This window comes from Pleurodeles waltl, chromosome 8 (genome assembly GCF_031143425.1).
Source record: "Pleurodeles waltl isolate 20211129_DDA chromosome 8, aPleWal1.hap1.20221129, whole genome shotgun sequence".
Lineage (NCBI taxonomy): Eukaryota > Metazoa > Chordata > Amphibia > Caudata > Salamandridae > Pleurodeles > Pleurodeles waltl.
The window spans coordinates 1,133,357,543-1,133,370,927 of NC_090447.1; the positions used below are offsets into that span (position 1 = coordinate 1,133,357,543).

At 41.5% G+C, this 13,385-nt stretch overlaps 1 protein-coding gene across 2 annotated transcripts in view; it reads right to left on the minus strand.

Moving 5' to 3' along the window:
* The window catches only part of RNASEH2B (ribonuclease H2 subunit B), a 202,527-nt gene that overhangs the window by 73,943 nt on the left and 115,199 nt on the right, over window positions 1–13,385 (minus strand). For both annotated transcript variants that reach the window (XM_069205347.1, XM_069205346.1), the window contains exons 6-7: window positions 6,541–6,605; window positions 4,932–5,037 (exon numbers count right to left, since the gene is read on the minus strand). In XM_069205347.1, the coding sequence (XP_069061448.1) occupies window positions 4,932–5,037; window positions 6,541–6,605 (171 nt within the window). The remainder of the gene's footprint in view (window positions 1–4,931; window positions 5,038–6,540; window positions 6,606–13,385) is intronic.

Consider the following 13,385-nt stretch of genomic DNA (forward strand, 5'->3'; position numbering starts at 1 on the left):
TAAATGCCCATGTTATTGATATAGGGCTTGGTATATCTATTCAATGTTAAGGAAAACAAGGGAAGTGAGGCACAGTGATATGAAGTGATGCGTTCAAGAATTACACAATGTGACAATGTGAAGAAGATCACACTGTGAGATGTCTCTGTTCCTCAGCTGGCATCCTAAAGACTGTACTGCAACTATAATATGGGTTACATTTTGTGAAATCGAGTGAATGCTTGAAAGTAAAATTTGGTAGAACAAGTTACAAGATGATTTCACAAAACTATAAAAAGAGAAATGGTTCAAGTATATATGCAGAACTCCACTGTAATCAGACGCACAGCTTAATGAAAATGCTTTCAGGATCATGACGCACATCAGAGTTTCTTTATATACAGAGCCTCTGAACATTCAAAGATCCGACATAAATACCAGTGTTTACAGAGGCTGGTATTATTGGTAAAACAGAATAATTGTAGCTTTCCTACAATCTAATCCCTGACATTGTATAAGCCATGGCATAAACAGAGAACATGTCAGCTATGATACGAGAACACTGCCACAATCCGTGAGAGCACTACAAAGCACAAAATGTAATAAGTGGATTTTTTTTCTGTGTGGTCGCCCTCAAGCTGGGAAAGTAACAGTGAGCTCTTTGTCTAAGGCACGTGGAAGCACACATATGGCACTATGCTGAGTAGTGAGGCAGAAGGAATTGCTTTTCACTAGGCCTCTCTCCTCGTTAGTTTTCACTCCGGCATTGCTCCCACTTTTTCCAAGTCCTTTAATGAGGACCATTTACTCACAGGTGAGGATGAGATAGTAATTGCGAGCATGGGAACAGCTTTTTGCTTGGTTACCCTCTTCATTTTCCCCATTTATTTTGGATGCTTAGTGGATAAAATAATGGTTTACTAAATCCCCCAAGTCTTCCCTTCTCTCCTTGGCCATACTAAATAACTTATTAGTCAGAAAAGAAGAGGGCATAAAGAGGCCTAGGGCATGCAGGGGCTAGCTCAGAATAAAGTCAGTTGAACTCTTCTGATGTATTTTTAACATGTAGCACCTGTAAGTGAAGAACCCTTATATTTTTGGAATGTAGTGCCTAATGTTTGTAAAAGCTTTTAGTAAAAGTGGTCTTAATTTTCTGGCCGACCTCTACCAAATGTTTTGGTTTATTGTGAACCAACATGTGATTATTTTTTTATTCTGCTTCATGGGAGGTGGGGAGAGAGGGGTCGCAATTTGACTTACCTCACTAATATGCACGACATAGGTTACAACCCCACCATGAATCACTGCCATCACATGGATGGGGTTTCCAAAAATGTGATTGCTTTTAAAGAAAACAATCCTTTTTTTTATTTTTATTTTTACAGAACCTCTTTTCCTTAAAATAATATGTGATGCGTTTTAAACAGAAAAGTTTCCAAAACTTTTAGTTACCAGTAAACAGTGTTCCCGGTGACCACTGCCTACTCATGAAAATGTCTTTTTACAACATTCACAAATGGAAAGGGGTCCGTAAAGGAACACCTTCCAGTTGGCGAGTGGGTTACCACCTCCTTTAAATTGTCTGTAACCTATCAATAACTTGGACTGCAGTTGCCCTCACAAACCATTGGTACTTAATGTTAGAAATCGCAAATTTGAAGGGGCCCCCCCTTGGACACTCCCCTTTAAACTTGCGATTTGGTATATAGTTGCAAACCTATTTTGTCATTCGGTAAAATCACAATTTGGGTCTGGAAGAGACCCAAAAGCTATTTTGCTGTCTCAAAGTCTCCAAAAATCTTTTAATATAAGTTCCGTAGATCCTGGTGTGGGAAAGAATTTCTTTACTCATTTTACTCATTCCTTGTTGTTGACTTGTTAACTGATTTTCCAACTGTTGCCTTTTTGAAGGACAATGCTGAGATTCACTAAGTTTACAAACTGAGTCTCCCTGCTTTGCTGGTGACTGAGTGCCGGTCTAACCAGAGTTTATCTGTGCCCATATTCTTCCGTTCTCTAACAGAAAGTCCTTTAAAGTGCTTGCATCTATTTAGCAAGTGATGGTTCTTATACTTTTTTTAACCTCAATGCATGCCAACAAAGCTCCAACGATATCCGTTGTCCAAATCCTGTAACAGGCTAAATATTTTGAGAGGAAAAGATGTGTATAGTTTAACCAAAGTATAATCTCAATGGGATCTTCCAATCTGTACTACATTTACTATGTCATCACAACACAACATACAATGCATATGGACACCTAAGGATGGGGTTCCAACCTTTTAAAGATAATGAGCAACATTTGCATTGCGTAGCAAATTGAATATCACAGTATTCTGACCCCGATGGTGCCCATCAGTAGTCACAGTTGAGATATAGCACAAATTGTAGTTGTAAGAAAACTAATCTTACAAACCGAAATGCCATTTTTAATACTTAATTATTTCAATCCGTGTTCAATTATGACCTGGACTGGTGTATGTTAGGGGAGTGAGTGGTATACGCGAGTAGGGGTTGCCCAACGAAATGGACCAAAATCTGGGGAAAGTGGAATACCCACAGAGGTGGTTTATGTGCTCCACATGGCCACTTGGGGGAAGAAGATTGAAACCAGATACGACCTGGTGTTAAGGTGTGCTCTGATTTTACTATGGGGGTGAGGGAGTGGGCTATTGTGGGTTTTCTATGAGAAGTAATATTGTCATAGACTATTACCCGATGTTGTTGATTTTGCTGCTGCAATGTTTTGTTTGTTGTTCTTTTGCAATAAAAATAATTGATAAAAATCCTTGTTCAATTACTTTGGTTACTCTTCCTTCAATTAATTTCTCAAGTTAAGCATCCCAGGTTAGACCACATTCTACATTTACCCATTTCGTTTGCATGACCCTTCATGCCCTTTTCAATTTTTTTTGTATGGATGCCACATGTTTAATGTCAAGGACCATGCCCTTATGCTGATACTGTATAGATTTTAATTAGCATTGGTCTGTCTTTTCACTCTCTAAGTGGCATTTTCAGGTCACATTTAGTAGATGCTTCCATGCCATTTGTTACATAAATTTGTTGACAGCTACTGTGCTTGTTGACATTTTCACTGTATCCTTGATTTATGTGATCATTGCGCTGCCATTCAAGCTCTGCAGCAAGTGACAAGCCCCCAGCATCTGGTGACATTCAAGCACGCATGGTAAGGTCAGCCTTGTTAACACTGTCATGCGACATGCGCAAAAAGCAATAGGCAACCGTGGTACACATGGGTAATGTTGCCCCTAGCACACAAACTCCCTTTATTAGTCTGCATGGTCAGCATATTGTAGCTGGCATTTAGTGTGTGGTTAAGATGTGAACGTCTGCAGATCCTAAAATGGCCACAACTATGTACATGGAGCATGAATACAGTTTACTAAGGTATTAAACCAGTGAACACAGATCCACATGTCCAATGTATATTTATTAGATGTATAGAAGCGTAACTGTCCGCCAACACAGTTTTTTTTTTTTTTTTTTTTAATTCCAGACTTTAAGAATCCATTTTATATTGCTCCTTTTCTTTAAAGACATTTTGGCCCTCATTCCAACCCTGGCGGTTTGAAACCGCCAGGGTGGAGGGCAGCGGAAGCACCGCCAACAGGCTGGCGGTGCTTCCTGGGCTATTCTGACCGCGGTGGTAAAGCCGCGGTCAGAAAAGGGGAACCGGCGGTTTCCCGCCGGTTTTCCCCTGGCCCAGGGAATCCTCCATGGCGGCGCTGCTTGCAGCGCCGCCATGGGGATTCCGACCCCCTTCCCGCCACCCTGTTTCTGTCGGTTTACACCGCCAGAACCAGGATGGCGGGAACTGGTGTCGTGGGGCCCCTGGGGGCCCCTGGGGGTCCCTGCACTGCCCATGCCACTGGCATGGGCAGTGCAGGGGCCCCCCTAACAGGGCCCCACAAAGATTTTCACTGTCTGCTTAGCAGACAGTGAAAATCGCGATGGGTGCCACTGCACCCGTCGCACCCCTGCAACTCCGCCGGCTCCATTCGGAGCCGGCTTCATGGTTGCAGGGGCTTTCCCGCTGGGCGCTCTTTTGGAGGGCGCCCGTCGGCCCAGCGGGAAAGTTGGAATGGCCGCCGCGGTCTTTTGACCGCGGTGCGGTCATTCGGCGGTGACCGCATGGCGGGCGGCGACCGCCGCCCGCCGCGGTCAGAATGACCGCCTTAGTTTGAGTTCTCTCTCTAAAACTCACTACCTATTGCATATGTTACCATGTATATTTGTTTGGTAAAAAAAAGCCTGGCTCCACCACGGGCTTGCAGCTGGTTTCTTTCCCTAGGTGGGGCACATTACTCATTTATAATCATGTGGTAAAAAATAAACTAACCGACCTCGCCTGTTGTATTTTGGGGAGGGAAAGGTTGATATCGATATCTTTGAACCACAAAATCCTTTGAAGGGTTCTCAGAATGCGAGAAGTCAGACAGCTGCAGAAGGGAGTTGAGGACGAAGCAGGAACGGAAACAGGTGTGTGGTTTGTGTGTGGAAACTGATTCCCTCCTTAAAATTCCTGTATGACGTATATCATTATTTACTTACTTTATATATCATTTGATGTAGGAGTATAAATATCACTGTTGCACCATGTTAGCCCACTTTACTTCGGGCTGGGGATGCCAGTTGTAAATCTGTCCTCTTTGCTGCAGCAAAATAAATAGACCTTGGTCATTGATTTTTCACTCCAACTCTCCGTTTCTAAACTCCTTTGTAGAAGCATTTGTAAGTATTTTTGGAACGTGCTTTACAAGATACGGTCTTCCTTAGATCCCTTGCATAGCTGCAGACCTTCATCTACACTCAGTTACCCTTCAAAATCTTCAGTGTCTAAATCCCTATTATCAACATCGTCTATATCTTTACCTAGTCAAGAATCTCTTCCCCCCCTCTCGTTCTTCCCCAATTCCTATGTTTTTTACCTTCTTTAGCCTCTGAACCTTGTTTACTTCTGATGAATGTGGCAGATTGCACTCCTCCACCGACACACACATTGCTGTTTTTTAAAACTTTCATTGTCTGCTCAACCTAGAAACAAAAACAGGGAATTATTTGCAAAGCTAAAGAACACAGGTTATGTTTCAATAGATAAATAATGCAAACAAATCCCCTCATAAAGAGCACACTTATCCTAAACAGACCTTTCAGTAAACACAAGTACTTAGTCGAATCACATAAAAGGATGGCTCTTAAAAGTCAACAACCAAAAGGCAATGGGTTATGTTTGTAAAATACATGTAAAGTTTTATATCTTTTTTCTGAGCTGCACGTCCATGCATCAAGACTCTCAATGTGAGGGTACTTCATTTAGTGTAATGCTAATGCTTTCAGATAACATCATGGTCATGGTGTGATCATCTGGGAGGTGGACTGTCTTTTTATACAGATGGTTATGTTTCCACGGTGGAACACCTTTGCAGACTTGAACCAGTTCCTTGTCACATTCAAATAAGTTAACAGGCTTACAGTTTGTTTGGTCTATATAAAATCACTGAAAGACTTGAAAGATTGATAAAAGTGACTGCAGAAAAGTAGACCCTTTGCTCTGGCCAGGTCTGGCTTGCCCATTATGTTTTTGGGCCACTGCCCCTGGTCTCTTTTTCACAAGTTGGTAGAAGAGTCTAACCCTCCAATCCTGCAGAGTGAAGCAGAAACAAAAATGCAGATCTGCTTTGATGGCAGCCCCTGCGTAGCCACACAGACACACTTAGTTTATTTGTTAGAATGATGATTGACTGTGTCTGTCTGTGGACAGATGAGGCCTTACAAGTTTCCAATGAAGCACTGTCCATCAACGTTCTTTCATCAAAAGCGGGTCCTGTGTAACACTGTTCTTCGAGCTGTTAATCGCACACTGAGTCAGACACTGAGATGTCAATCACATACATATGACAATGGGCCTGCCATATCACAGAAAATGCAGCCAGGAGCGGAGTGAAAATGATACAGGAGAGGTAAATCCCCAAGACAGAGATATTTTGGCCCACGAATAATGGTAGGAATTACTGCCCTATCTGGACATGGCATGATGGTGCCCAGTTTTAGAAAACGGTCAGCCCTAAAATAACAGTTGAAACATTACCATTTTGTGGGCATATGTGGAAGGAGATGGTGAAATATGGTCATGCATTGAGACTCCATAAATGTGTGATAGTAGTACATGTGAGAACTCAATCAAAATGATAACTTAAGGTTGGGGCACCAAACATATACTAACAATGATAAAAAGCCAGTACTGGAGGACAATTAAAAAAAAAAAAAAATGTTAAACATTTCTGGAAAAAGAGAACTGAGCTTATTTTCCCAAATAAAAAAGGTGCGTTTTGATAGCAAAATTATATATATATATATATATATATATATTCTGATATTATTTGAAAATAAATGCTTAGTGATATCCTCAATTTAGTCAAGCAAGTTATACTAAGAAGGCTCTTCTTTTTCATAGTTGCGAGGCGTGAAACCAAGTGATGGGGTGTTAGCATGCAGAAACATGATATATTACAAACTGAATACGAAAGAATCACTTGCCTTTTTCTTTAGCCAGGTCAATGTTTTTTCTTTACTATATTTGAAAAATTTCTTGTTGCCGATTTCTGGAGAAGAGGAAAGAAAAATGCTGACACTGAAAAGAAAGCCGTTTTGTTGGTCTTACCATCACGTCTTCACAAAACAGAGCCAGAGTTTTTAAATAAGGATACCTGGATTGCAAAAGAGATGAACTCTTTACCCTGGTTACCAAATGTCTCAAACTACAGCCACAGCTGTTCTCCAAAAGGAGGATCCAACAAAGCACATAAAAAGATCATTAAGTAGGGTTGCAGCATTAACTTACTTTTCTTAGAAGCTATTTTGTATGAAAAGTTATTGTTTACCCTTTCACACATGGGTTCTTGTGGGGTTTCCACTCTGGAACTTCTTTTCTCAAATCAATAGCAGAACGGATGACATGAATCTATAAGTACGCAAAACCAGATATTTGTACTTGCTTAAAAAAATGGGTGATGGAATTGATTATGGGTTTGCTTACAGCATCTGTCTGTAACTGTTCTTAAAGTTAGAGTAAACAGAGCAACAGAATAACTGGAGGTACATGGGGAAATTAAAGGCCTTAAATAGTTTGCAGAAGTGAAGAATATTGCGCATCAAAATTGATGAGATAATGATTTGCATAAAATAAGACTCATGGAAATAGAATAACAACCAAAGGTTCAGTGGTTAATGTTTGCCGGGTTCAATAAAAATGCTATGGATGCGCAGCAAGGACTAAGCAAGACTTGAAAACTACTAATGCACTGAAGTGAAATTAAAACCTTCTTAAAACAAATTAAGTTACTTACCTCTAACTCCAATTGCTCAGTCTGTTTAAAAAAAAATATCACACGCTTACATCTGCTAGAACGTTGCAGTTATGGTGTTGGAAATGCTCTTTTTCCATTTTTTTCTGTGTCCCTAAATAGTGCCCAAGAAACTTTAGGCTGGAGAGCTTGGACGTAAGAATGGTCACGATACACCAATTGGTGACTTCTTAACCTACAGGTTTGGCCTAACTGGCAATAAGAAAGCAGGAATTAAATACTCTCACAGACTGCTGCACAAATTCAGTCTCGCACAGATGGTGGCACTCATGAAAAGCTGAATAGTATTAGAAGAAAGAAAAAAAATCTTTGTGCAAAATACTTTAGAAAGTAGAAAAACTCCTGACTGTTATGGCTGAAAAGCAGAGATAAACAAGTTCCTAGTAGACAAAATATTTTACGTGCACCGTATGCAAAATAATAGAGCACAAAAAGGCTAAAATGAGTGAAACACCAGCAACAAGTTACCTAATTATTTGTTTAAAATCATTGGGAGAAGATTAAACAGAAACATTGAAACTCTAAGTCTCAATCTTAATATCAAGCACTCTTGGCTCGGACGGAAGTGAGGCAGATGCGAAAGACCATTGAAAAGAACAGTTTCTCATTTACACTGCCATGGTCACCCCCAAGAATCCTCTACTTGAGCTTTGCGAGGCAAATTATTATGAAATGTAGGGTATAAACGTTGAATGCAGGAAGGTAACTCAATCATTTTGTCACGGTCTACCCTTCGCTTACGGCCTTGGTCAGCTGGAACTGGAGGACGACCTCGATTCCTACTTTAGTCTTATCTTGCACAAACTGTGAAGGCCAAAATACAAAATAGACTGCCAGGGCATCAAGGAATTCATGCAATTTGTTGGGATCCCCTGAACAGCGTGGTGTGGTAGCAGAAACAGTGGGAACATCTGTTGTTCGGGAAACCAAGACTTGTCGTAAAGCTGCATTTTCAGTTCGTAACTGTTGCAGTTACTGGGCTTGCTGTTGGATGGTCAGCAGTAACAACTGGTTTGTTTCTGCAGCAGCCGTCAAGTTGTCCTCCATAATGTTTGACTAAAACTGGTTCTTTTGAAGCTGCAATCTGTCACGGTCTACCCTTCGCTTACGGCCTTGGTCAGCTGGAACTGGAAGACGACCTCAAGTCTTGCAAGTCCTGCTCTGGCCAAAGTAAGGGCAACCCTTTCCGGTAGCCACAGTGCTGCTGACAATGGTTTGTCAAAGGCAGTCCGTGCCCTCCAGAAGGAGTCCCAGAGGAAAACCCCCCAGGGGTAAAAATCTCTATGACAGGAACTCCCTGGAACAGAAGAAAAGATACATGAAAAAATATCAGATTTCCAAGTCAAGAAAAATAACTGGAAGGAAGCTGGAACAAACAGAAAAAAGGCTGGAATCGGAAGAAAACAAACGGAGCATGATCACCACCAATGGAAGTGTTGCAACGCAAGGAGAACAAGAATCCAACTCCTTAAATACCCCTGAACAGGAAGTGACATACTGGAAAAAGCAAGAATGCCATGTTATATTGGGAAAAGACTACAGAATTAGATAGGTGAGGACGCCATGTTAGAAAGGGAACCAGAAGCATGCACGGAAGAAGACAAGAAGAAATGCATGCTGGGAGAAAGAATATGGCCCCACAGAGAAAAAGAGAAGGAAAAGAAAGAAAGAAAAAGGAAGAAGAAGAAAATAGCCCTTAAAGAGGCAAGACACCAGGTAAGTGAGGGGTGGGCGACCACTCCTAACGCTGAGGGCACACCGCACCCTGAACCCACTGAGGCACAACGCCAATTCCTGGGCCTCGGACGACTTGTGGCTGGAAAAAGGGGCGGTGGCGAGCCCTGCGGCTGGGAAAATGGAGCGTGGCTCTAACCGTGGCCCGAACCGGTTCCCCTGCCAGGGCAGCGGAGGCCCACTGTACAACACATTTATTCTTCCTTGTCAACGACCAAAAGCATATAGCTGAGCAGTTTAAAGCCTTTTTACATTAGCTTTTCCAGCCGCAATTGAATCACAGAATACAGCAAACATAGGCCATGTCAATTTATTAGGTGATACACCAGCTGGAGCTGGCAGCATAAACCCACAGAACATACAAGAGGCTTGTCAAATCTACCTGGACAAATCATCACCCTCTGAAAATGAAATTTCATCTAGAAGCTGGTGCTATGCACCAAGATTAAAGATACCACGGGATTGAATGCGGTGGCTGAGAAGCAGGTCCACATTCTCCAATAAGCGGAGAGGTGGTGGCAGACAGGGAGCAATCACAGATTACTAGATGTAGGCAGTGTGACTTATGGTTAGTTTATGTTGCCCATTCCAATTGTTTTTGAAAGGACAATGGCCTTGGAGTAAAACGACGTTCTACTTTCAGCTTCATTTGCCTCACTTGTGTTATTAGATGTGGCAACTGGTGCCACTGAAATACAGATATCCTGACCCATGGTACAGAGTCCGGAACAGTTAACTGGGGTGCGGAGCAGGTTGGGGAGTAGCAGAGCAGAAACATTATTTCACTTCTGCTCAAAAGGTAGATCTCTAGACAGAGCCATGACCTGCGGCAATAGGTTTTGAATTCATAGTTAAGGCATTCAAAAATGGAGTCTTAATACAAATACAAAAGGTTGACAAATTTTATAGAAAGACCACAGATGGGCAAGTGAGATCAACAGGGAGTGAGAAGTTGGGAGAGGGAGGCAGCATACAAAGGAAAAGCACACAGGCAAGGACGAAACCCCTTTAAAATTACACGGTAATGAGCACAACTGTGGGGAGGGGAACCACATAGGAGCGATATTAACCTAGGGTGCACCGGGGGGGAGGAGGGGTTAAAGAGGGGATGAGAATTACATGAGGAAGACTGCTAGACAACACATGCACTCTCATGGAGTGCTTAACGAAAAAGAAAAAGTAGTGCCCGACACAAGTAAAGAGGATATGCTCCAGGAAAGGGTCAATCATAAGAAGAGGACAGAAAGCCCACACAAGCACATGAATAAATAGCAAGCCAATATGAGTCACAATAAAGCCAATTAAAGGTAAGCTATTGGGTGGGAGCAGTTGTATGCAGGTCTTTTTGCAACCACACAGTGTTGGTTGTCCTGCAGGAAAGACCTAACAAGCATTTTCAATGCAACGGGGCTCGCATTTGCTCGAGTTGGAGCTATTTGCGTTGTAAACTCCTAACCTAACTTTTCTTGCCACACAAATTAAAAGAAAAATAAAAACAGCGCAATTGCGCTATGTAAAAAGCAGAGCGATCGTGCTCAAATTGGAAACGAAAAAACGGAGCGCGATTGCGCTATGTAAACTCCAGCGCGATCTGGCTGTGAGGAAAATGAACAGATAAAGTAGTCCAGAAACCAGGCTCAAACCATCGAGCCTCGTATGTTTTTTGTAGTTTACTGGTGCTGTGTAGGCGGGCTAAACACCGGAAAAGGCATGACGTGTGCATGCCTTTCACAAATGAAAGCATGCAGATTTTAAAGAGCAAGCCTAGGAACCAATGAAAGGGACTGACGTGACCTGGGCGTGGTTTGAAGCCCAAAGAGAGATTACTTTATGGACGGAGTGCTTTGCACTTGCCCATAAAAAGTAGTGCACCTAGTTCCCATGGGACACACACATCTTTTGTCACTGTCCCATTCATTTTGCACTGACTGCTGTTACTTTACTAAAAGTGCCATACATCGTGTAACAACAATGGCATCTCCAATTAACTAAAGACACAACTTACATAATTACCAGGCAGCTTAGGAAAGACAAGATGAAGGCATGTTGTATACATGCCCATAATGCATTCGTTGCATCATTGATGCCCTCCAGCACACAGGTGTAGCTAGTTAAGAACAGCATGATGGCAAACACTATGTCAGGTTAATTCTTCACTACAGCTGCCACCTAAAGCAATGCCAGCCCATCCCCATGCAAGTTATATAACGATACAGGAGAGAACAGAAAGGGCTACAAGCTGGACTGGATCACACCAAAGAGACTGGCTTAATCACAGTTGATAGTTTCCTCTGAAGAGCATCACTAATAACCACCTCATTCAAATACACAGACTTAATTTACACTTTAGGGACTAGCCTAACAGAAGCAAAGGATGATCCACAGCCACAAAATAGCACAACTATAACTAGATTTGATATGAAAACCTATATTGTTATAGCAGCAGTGACACTCATCAAATTCTAGAGTACAAAGTAACCTGGGAATGACTATTCATCTTCCCTCCCCTGGACCCGCCCTTTACTAGAGACCTCCCACAGAGAATTCTAGTTAACAGTATCACTTACAATCAAAGTTGTCTTTTCTGTGCACAGAGATTCTCTGACAGAAAATATTTCACATTCTGGTTAAGGTGCCTTCACCAACCCTAATCTCTGAACTAACTGGCCTTATTCAAATGGCAATTCTGGACTATCAGGTTGAACAAAGGCAAAACACATTGCACTTGGTGACTCATCAATACAAAAAGAACTTCCAGACAACGTATATCATGACGTGAATGAATGCAGAATGTTTATAAAATATCTACTTATCCTTGTAAAGAATCAACTTGCCCAGTAAAAAAAAAAAAAAAAAAAAAAACACTTGCCAAATGTGGTGTTATGTATTGAGGTGACAGACTATGGGACTGTTCTCACAATATCAGAGCTCTGATAATAGAGTCTCTGTTTATGGCAGGGTTTATATGTCAGTTTGGATTCTGGCAAGGCCCTGGTGATGCCATCTTCCGGATTAATATTGGACTTCAAACACACATATAGGCGCTCCAGGTATGGCAAATGTTTTAATATTCAGAGAATCTGCATTCTGGTAAGTGTCTAAATATGCCAACATATTCATTAAACCAGACATTTGTTGATAGCAGAGTTCAGGCTATATCATGGTTCTAATTGAACCATTCCTCTCTCTCTCTCTCACTTTAGGTTCTGGGGCAGCATTTTGTGAATTGCTCTGGCAAATGGGCTTTTAAATATTCAATTGACTTCACAAAATATTACTTTAAGAGAACCCACATTATATTTCCCATCCAATGATTAGGGTAAAAGATAAGACTCAAAGAGACCACCCACAATCTGGCCTTCTCCCCTTAACCATACTTTATCATTCTCTGACATATCACTTCACCTCACTGTGCCTCACTTGACTTGTTAAACATAACGGTGAGTATATACCAAGCACTAGATCAAGAACTATACAATATCTGATAAATAACATTTTACAGATAAATTAACTCTGCAAAGTTTGATTTGATGCAACATTTAATGGGCCTTATTGTCAAAGCTTTGACACATTGCCTTACGTGTGCAGAGGTTTGCCTTATGCTCATAAAATAAATTAATCTATTCACTTGTCCTGAAAGTAGGTGTGAGGTGGTAATTCCAAGGCTGGAATGCCCTGTGAGTTTTTGCTTGCATGCTTAAAGATATTCACTAACACCTCTCCATCCCTTTCAATGGTGCTAAATTTACTCCTGACAAATGAAGTATTAAACTATTGCCAGAGTCGGAGGAACTCCCTCCCTCCACCTCCCTTCGAATAAAAGGTGTGATTGAAAGGAAAGGAGCATCTCTATGTGGAAAAACACCTTCCTGCTGCAGAAAAAAGAAATAAAAAAAATAGAAAGTGAATTTGCACTTTATCATGAAAGGATATGTGTGTGCATGTTTGCTCAAGCAAAATGGAATTCACAAATGTTTGCAATTGTAGAGTTCCACGCTTACTTTTGTAAGTTTTTGGAGTTTAGGAATGTCGTAAACCTTCACCAAAGCAACATCACAGACCTGAAGGTGCACTTTTAAAATTTTCGTTAGGAATGGGGCCTCCAATTTCTTTTCACAAAGTGACCATCATGGTTTTACACCAATTCTCTGTCAAACATGTTTTTTATTTAATGACGCTGTAAGGAAATGCCTCCTTGGCATGGTTGCCCCCTGACTTTTTGCCTTTGCTGATGCTATGTTTACAATTGAAAGTGTGCTGAGGCCTGCTAACCAGGCCCCAGCA